General features: G+C 30.1%; 1 protein-coding gene across 1 annotated transcript; it reads right to left on the bottom strand.

Annotated features, from left to right (window-relative positions):
• Positions 1–629: 629 nt before the first annotated feature.
• On the bottom strand, positions 630–3,894 carry LOC145136999 (RNA-binding (RRM/RBD/RNP motifs) family protein). The gene is made up of 5 exons (XM_079071135.1): positions 3,533–3,894; positions 3,291–3,408; positions 2,844–3,068; positions 1,589–2,768; positions 630–1,201 (listed from the first exon to the last, which is right to left on the bottom strand). Exons 3-5 carry the CDS (start codon positions 3,063–3,065, stop codon positions 1,188–1,190), a joined length of 1,416 nt encoding a protein of 471 aa, XP_078927261.1. The 5' UTR covers positions 3,066–3,068; positions 3,291–3,408; positions 3,533–3,894; the 3' UTR covers positions 630–1,187.
• Between the last annotated feature and the right edge of the window lie 5,176 nt (positions 3,895–9,070).

A 9,070-nucleotide genomic window follows, 5' to 3' on the forward strand; every position in this document is an offset into this window, starting at 1 on the left:
TTTTTAAACGATATATCATCCCAAAGTTGAAGTATATAGTATTCGAATCCGAAAAATTCCGCTTGAAATGTTAATCCCAAGTGATCATCATTAACAACCTTCATGATTGTTAAAATAAAGTAATGTATTATGCCTTCCTTGGTAGCATAAAGCATGTTGCTACCTTTTGTAATTTATACTAAAAGTAAAGAATCTTTAAAACCAAATCAATATTATTTTGGGCATATTTCATAGAAATACACCATTTGGATTGTGGTGACTTAGTAACACATGTGAAAGATGTGGTGAGTAACTCATTGACCCGTATTCAAATCCTAACAGCATGCAACCCAAGTAACCATAAAGGTTCGTCTACATCGACTCCAGGACATGAAACATAACATCATGTTCACAACATGGATTAATCGATGCACGAAAGCTGTCTGAAAACCCTCGTTATTAAAGTTTCCAAAACAAAACATAGAAGTATAAATCAAATATTTTTATGCCAATCTTCAAATCGAAGTCTAGAGGCAGAAATTCGTTGGTCACATCAAGTAAATAAATGTGTGTAGTCATACCACCATCCAAACAAAGTCATAACTTCACTAAAAAAAACCAATCTTTCATGTAAATAATAACACCCTAAATCAAAGAAACAACATAGTTCAAGTAACTTATTAATGGGAACCCTAGATGAGTATCCCTCAAATGTTTCACACTAGTAAAACCACAAGAATCCAGCTGCAATTCTTAGCAGAAACAACAAAAACAAAATCTAAAAACAAAGACAAAGACGGGAGACAAAGATCTAACTACAAGTTTGCAGTTTTTTTTTTCTTTTTTTTGTAAAAGAAAACCTAAAACCTTACAAATGAAACTCATATCCTCGATCCCTTTTTATGCATCGCCCGTCTCACCAGAGATGCAAGATGATACACATTTTGACTATACGCCGCAAACTGATTTTACATCTCACTCAAAAAAAAAAGACCAAAAATGTAACTCAAATTCAATCCATAAAAGAAAAAAAGAACACGAAAATAACTCGCTTGCTTATACGCCTTCTATCTCTAAAAGAGCACTCTACTTATCTCTTCAGAAGATACCCAACTTTTTTTTTTAATTTTTTTTTTAACTTAAAAACGTGTGCTAATATGGGGATACACCAAACTTCCATCTACTATAGCATATTTTTGAACTCCAAACTAGCCAGCAATTCCTGTACCAAAAAAAAATGGTGAAATTAGTTATCATTAAAAGATTTGTTAAATCGATTGTAAAGTTTTTAGCTTGAATGATATTTTAACCAACCAATACCCTTGGCAAATATGGGTTTGAATCTTTTTCCTCTTTTATGACAAAAATTCTTATTTCTTGATCAAAATCTTGAATTTACTCTCTTTTGAATAAATATCACAAAGCAAGGTTATATCATAACTTGATGTAAAAAGATTCAATCTTTAAAGTTGTTGATCTTCTATAGCTAGCATTTTATAGGATCCCATAGTTATTTTCAAAGTATTTTTTAGTTCTATATCAAATATCCATCAAGATTCAAGATTCATGAGTAATTTAAACAAAGAATAAGATAGTGAATTCTTGATACCTCTATTTGGGTGTCGTTTGGCAACACTATAACCAACATAACCAGGAGAAGTTTTAGCCTCAGGGCCATCACCACCAATTCCATACCCACCAAACGAACCCGACCCCTCTTGCTCACTATTCCCTGACCGCCAAGTCGGGTCACCACCATACACCGAGCCGCCACTCCCACCACCACCACCACCACCATAAAACTCCGAGAAAGGCCCTTCAAAACCACCATTCGCCACCCCACTACTAGCAACATTTCTACCATAACCACCACCACCACCGCCTAAACCAAAACCACCATCACCACCACCTCCACCATACCCAAGATTCCCACTAGAAGAATTCCCACCACCACCACCACCTCCACCACCAACAACCGGAGATGAACCCCAATTAAGACCAGAATTCCCGAAAATACCCCCGCCAATACCCCCACTCCCCGACCCAACATAACCACTTGAACCACTAGAATTTGACCCGTAATTAAACCCTCCATTACCCCATAAATTCCTTGGAGTCGAACTGAAAAAAGAAGTATTCCCTCCATTCCCACCATTTCCACCATTCAAACCATTCACACCATCAAAACTAATGGGACCCACAAACCGATTTGAACCCCCTACAAAATAAGGACTCATTCCTCTTCCATACCCTAAACTCCTATTGTAATTAGGGCTACTCATACTCATACTTGGTTCAAAATTTAACCCCATTCCAAAATTTGCAAACCCACTTCTAGGAATTTGACTGAATCTACCATCATAGGGTCCATGGGTATACCCATTAAAAAGGTTACCGGTTCGACCCAATCCATACGGGTATCCACCAAGCATGGTGCGATTAGGGCTAGGTGAAAGTTCTTTGGGGACAGCTCGTTTGACTTCAACCATTTTGCCATTGAGTTCATGGAAAGTTTTTAGGAGTACTTTGTCTACAGCTTCTTCTGAATCATAAGTTATGAATCCAAATCCTCTTGGTCTTTGTGTGTTATGATCGTACATCACCACAACGTCTGTAATTGTCCCGAATTGCTCAAAGTATCTCTTGAAGTCGGTTTCGGTGACTGTTGAAGCTAACCCTCCTACGAATATCTTTCTAGTTCGATTTGGATTAGGTGAACCTTGAATGCTACCGCTGTTTCTACTCATTGTGGTTTGATCGTCTCTTGGAACGGCTTTTTTTGCTTCGACCTGGTAGAAATTTGAAGCTTTGTGTTCAGATTGTTGGAGAGATTAAGTAAGAAATGGGATTGGGGAAATTATTACCATTCTGCCATCGATGTTGTGTTTCTCTTTGATAACTCGTTCAGCGACTGCGGGATCGGAGAAGACGACGAAACCAAAACCACGGGCACGTCCGGTGGTGTGGTCTTTCATGATTACGGCTTCCAAGACCTCACCGAAGCTACTGAAATATTCCTGGAGGCGTTCTTCGTTTGTATCCCATGATATCCCGCCGATGAATAGCTTGCCGAGATCCGATTGCATTTTCTATACAACAAAATTAATCGATCAGCAACGTGAATTTCTTCGATAAAGCTTTTAATCGGAAAAGGGTTTGAACAATTTTCAACATAGCGTAGATATTGGTGCGAAATTGGTTCCGGAATGATCGAGAATTCTCATTGCAATTAAGAATTCGATTCACCTAAAAATTTCAAGTTTATGAAGCGAAAATGTAGATCAAACAAACATAGATTAAAAGCAATATACCTTAATTTTAAGTTACACAGAGATTAATACGCCTAATATAAAATGGGTATTATCGGATTCAATCAGGAAAACATCGGATCCCTCGATGGCGACCAATCTAACACCAATTCAGGTCCTCCTGAAAAGGGGTTGCACAGATGAAGGAAATCAATCAATCTAGAAACACACTTTTAGCAAAAAAAAATATATATATTAAAAAAAATCAAATCGAATAAGAAAAACAAAGCCGATTAAAGAAATACCCAGATGACAAATCTCGAAACGATTAACAATTAAGATCTGAGAGGAGGAGCAATTAGAACCGAGGGCACGTTCATCCTCCTCGATACTGCCCCTCCGTTTTTGTAGGCTGTTCAGATTTCAATTTCGATTTCAGAATAATATGTCCTTTAGAGAAAGAAATCTTGATGTGAGCTTCTCTCTTCTTCTTGTATTGTATGTATAAAATGGAAGATGTAGAAAAAAAGATCAAATTTCTATAATTAATTGGAATGATGAATATATGCGGTAGTGTGTGTGAGAGAGAAAAGAGGGGAAGAGAGAGAAAAGAAAAGGAAAAAGAGAAATAATTTTGGTTGTTTGATCTGATAAATGGAAGGAGTGCATCTCCTCCAATTCGATCCTTATATACTTATTGGGAAAATCCTTTGGTACTACAATCCCATGTATCAGTCTTATGTACATGCATATGGCATAAGCACAGCGTATGGTCATGATGATGGTCATGTAGCAATGTTTGCGACATTTCAGCTGGTAGAGATGATTTGATGGACGGTTGAGATCACTTTGTTCGTGGGATTTTACTTTTGTGTTGTGTCTACAGTTTGACTTAAATTTCATTTATATTTATTAAAGTGTATTTTGTATATTTGATTTGATACCCAAGCATTATATAAAAATAGTCCATAATCAAGAAGAATGACATCTATTTTAAATTAGATTTGATAATATTATAAAAAAATTTGTACATTGTCAAAATAACCAAAATCAGGAGTAATCAAAGTTCTAAAACATATAATCTTATATCTTATACTATATTATAAAACATATTAATCATATCTTAAATTTTAAGAGGTATAAATTATACTTTTTTTTGTTTAATACCATATTTTAGAGCCCAGAGCCAAGCTGTTGTCGGTTATTGAGTGTTTTTTAATTATAAATATTTTTTATTCATTCATAAACCAAATTAAAGATTTTAGAAAAACATTACATGTTGTGAAATTAACTTTAGACCCGGGTGAGTTATTTTTTGTAAATTTAGTAAGATTTATTAAACAATTGTTTAGTTTTTGCAAGTGTATTGTTAGTTTTATTTTTAATTTAGTTTTTATAAGTATGAAAATGTAGTGTAAAACCACTGGAAAGCTTGGAGAAATAAAGGGGTTGTCACCTATTGCATGTCAAGGATCAAGGCCATTGCAATAAATCTTAAATATTTACATTTTACTAACGAGTAAAAAAGCTTGGGAGTAAGGTGTTTATTTGTTTGTATTACAGGAAGTTGTTGGGTATTTTTTACTTAGTGGTAGTTTAAGCCTTGAATGATTAAAACATATTAAATCCAAGAAGTTTCATGGATGTATGTTGGTTATGCGTCATTCCTACATCAAAGATGGTTCACATGCTTTTTATTTTTGTACATCAAATGAATATTTCAAAGAGTTTGTTTAAACATTAGTAAGAAAATCTATGTTTTACTTGAAATGGGCAAGCAACGGATTATAGTTGTTGCATTTTTCGATTATTGTAGAAAACTTAGATCGTGTTGTTTTGACTTTGAATCTTTGATCTTTGAAAGCATAAGTTATTGTGATAGACGACAAGCTCTGAGGACTGAAATGATATTTCTAGACATATATCATATGTGAATTTACTATTTGTTTTAGTGATTTTGTATGAAGAATGAGGTTTAAAACATAATAAAATATTTAAATAGACTCATAACATGCAATATGAATAACTTAAATGTTTGTGATTTATCATATAATGACCGTGGCATCAACATTAACTTTAATTTTTGTAATTTAACATTTAATGACCATGACATCAAACATAAATTTTTTGTTTTCTTTTTATAACAAAAGTATATTGTTTTTTGTTGCTTTTATAAGACCATGGCATGTGACCTAATAGCAAGTAAAAGCAATTTTTTTTAGTTTGCAACAAAGAACATCGTTATATCTTGAAGTTCATGTTATTTTTATCCAAAAAAAACTTGTTTATCTTTCTTAAAAAACAATAGTATCTTACTTCTATTTCTTGCAACTAATACAGATAGTGCACTTTATTTTATTCTCATAATAGCAACTTGCTTATATTTCATTTGAACTTTTTTTTAAAAATAAAACATTTATCTTAAAAACAATTGCAAATTGCCCAAAAAAAAGTAGTTATTTATGAAACTTGAGGGTTTTCTTGACAAATTGCAACAATATTGCAGGCTACTGCAGTGCAGATGTGTACTATGTGAAAAACAAACCAAGTAAACTGGTATTATGTGTTTTAAGATAAACAACAATAAATTCATTATTTGTTTTTTCTGTTTTCTAAAGAGCGATATAACATTGTCTCTAATTTATCTTCACTAAAACATAGAAAATATTTTCTATGTGACATTTGTTATGACCATGTTCCTTTTTCTTCTAAGGATATTTTTTTTCTTTTGTTAACATAGTGTATCTATATATATAATAGTTTTAGGCCATTTTATATGTTTTGGCTAGACACATACATTGATGTTAAAGAAGATGAAGAAGTTTGTATTTTATTTGTTTATTATAACAACATATTATTACCTATTCTATGATTAATATTATGATTTTAAGAATTTTATATAGGACACTTACAGACATTATTCGTTCATCGGACACGTATAAACCGTTTGGAGGCAAGATCATTGTATTTGGAGGTGACTTTAGACAAATTCTTCCAGTAATACAAAGAGACAATCTTTCAGAAATAAAACAAAAAAAATATTGTCTATAAAAAAGTCCTTCAATGATTATAGATATTCAGGCATTTCATTGTTTTTTTCCAGACATTTCAATATTACCAATAATGTCTATTTTGTTTGTTACTTTATTTTATTTATTTTTTGTGCCAACTTTTTATACCTTTATATGTTCTTCCGCATTCCTTTCCGTTTTCAACGGACCGTAGCTTTTTTTTATTTGCTATGACCATTAACAAAAGTCAAAGACAATCATTATCAAATGTTGGACAGTACTTGCGTAAACACGTCTTCACGAGGAAGGTCGTCCAACTAATAAAACAAAAAAGATTGTTTACAAATAGGTCTTTCAACGATTATAGATATTCAGACATTTTATTTTATTTTTTAGACTTTTCAATATAACCAATAACGCGAAGTCTGTTTCTGTTACTTTTATCTTTCTTTTTTTTAATTATTGTGTCGGTTTTTTTATGACTTTTTATGTATTTTTTTATACGTTCCCTCGCGTTTTACGCGGATCATAATCTAATGTATTTTGTATATTTGATTTGATACCGAAACATTATATAAAGATAGGATTGTAGAATAATCAAGAAAATGACCATTGTTTTAAATTAGATTTATTAATATTATAAAAATTTTGTACATTGTCAAAATAACCAAAATCAGGAGTAATCAAAGCTCTAAAACATATAACTTTACACTATATTATAAAGCATATTAGCCATATCTTGAATTTTAAGAGGTATAAATTATAAATTTTTTTGTACAAATCAATTATGTATAAATAATAATTAATACTTGCTAAAAGTTTGAAGACTTGAATTATGGAAGATTATTAAGAAATTCAAGTTGGAGCAAAATGAAAATTTAAATTATTAAATTCATGTATATAAATTAATTTATATTTTTTAAACTAGACACTGATATTAATTAATTTACGTTAATAGTATAAACATACAATATAAATATAAGGTCTAAACATAAATATATTATTTAAAATGGTAATTTTTTTATTACATAATAACTAATAATAAAATTTAATAACTATTTTCCCGTAAGAAACTATTCGTCAAAAGAACTATTTATCGTCGTCTCTTTGCGCGGGAACACGTCTAGTGTTTCAAAATAGTTTTTTACATAGTTTGAAACTTTAAAAGTTTGGTACATTTATTGCAATCTTGAAATTAGGCTGTATTTTTGTTTGAAATTAGACTATATTTTTGTTTGAAAAAAGTTGTTTCAATAAACTTTTGAAAGTTTCAAAACAAATTTAAAATATTTTTTTTATTTACAATAAGTTTGTGTTTGCTCTAATTGAAAAAGTTTAGAATTTATTAGTTCCGGATGGAAATCAGATTATCAAAAATGGGTTAAGATGTTGGAATCAATCAAGTGGATAATATGTTCACTCTAGAGATCATGCACGACACACAACCTTATATGGTGCAATTCGATTGTTATATACAAAATATAACATCCATATAGACAACTTAAAATACTATTTAACAAGGATTTAAATCATCTGAGAAAACACCTTGCAGATGAGGTCTCAAACATTTAACTATTTATTAGTTTAAAATGTTAAAATGTGAAAGTATACAAGGGTGTAACAAAGTAATCAAGAGACAAAGATAAAGTAAAATTATCCAGTGCATCGAATAAAATGTCTTCTAAAAGTTAATATGTTTCTTCGGTTTTTAAATCACCAACTAAAGCTCCTAATATGAAGTATGAACACATGTCAACTAATGGTTAGGCTTGTAAAGCATACCAAGCATCAAGTTAGACATTTATAAATTATACTAGGCGAATTCCCGCGCGTTGCGCAGAAACACCTATATAGTTGAAGTCTTTACAAATGTATATTTTTTCTAAATATAGCAACAACGTTGTTGTTAAATTTGATATAATAATTCGTATACTAAATTGATATAATATATTGATTATTTTGAATTATATGATAATATATACATCTATTATAACTGCATAATCTCAATCGTTTGGATGACTTCTACCCTCGAGTTACACATAAATAAAATTAGATATATAATATATGGTTTAATGTTATTTATAGTTGTTTTTATTGTTAATTAGTATTTTAAAATTTATTTGCTTAATGTTTTAATTTATATCATTATAATTGTTTAAAACATCAAATATTGTTTTTTGATTTTAAATGTAACAATATAATAATTTATGTAGAGTTATTTTTAACTATTGTTATTGTAAGTTATTTTAAGGTACTTATTTGACAACTTTTACCGATTATAAAAATATCTTTAGGAAATATTTTAGTTAAATTGAGATTACAATTTTGTTTTTGCATTTATCACTACAATTTATCACTTTTAACTATTTACAAAATATTTTTTGGTTTTTTAAGTGGAACTAAAATTTATATTTAAGTTGACATTATAATGTTATATTTAAATTAACAATTTAAGGATTTTGTCCAAACTGTTCAAAAGTTGTAGCTTTAAACTGATAATGGTTTATATACAACAACATATTAAATCTAATAAATTAAATATAATATGTTAAAAGTTAAAGACATAACTTTATAAGTAGAAGTAAATATATTATTTTAAAACTGAAATTTAGTATATTTATGATTACACTTTAGGTTTGATATTTGTTTAACCTTATTAACCAACTTATAATCATTATTAGAAAGACACTACAATTAATCACTTTTAGCTATTTACAATATATTCTTTGAGTTGTTTAAATTAAACTAAAATTTATATTTAAGTTGACCGTGTAATGTTATATTCAAATTAATAATGTAAGTATTTTATACAAATTGTTCCAAAATTGCATC

Source organism: Lactuca virosa, chromosome 9 (genome assembly GCF_052849685.1).
Source record: "Lactuca virosa cultivar CGN04683 chromosome 9, Lactuca_virosa_CGN04683_v6, whole genome shotgun sequence".
NCBI classification, from domain to species: domain Eukaryota; kingdom Viridiplantae; phylum Streptophyta; class Magnoliopsida; order Asterales; family Asteraceae; genus Lactuca; species Lactuca virosa.

Excerpts from the sequence above, each read along its gene's own strand:
- LOC145136999 (XM_079071135.1), bottom strand. The coding sequence starts at position 3,065 with ATGCAATCGGATCTCGGCAAGCTATTCATCGGCGGGATATCATGGGAT. Across the intron at positions 2,769-2,843 it reads ACAACATCGATGGCAGAATG|GTCGAAGCAAAAAAAGCCGT; the intron begins GTAATAATTTCC and ends AATTTCTACCAG.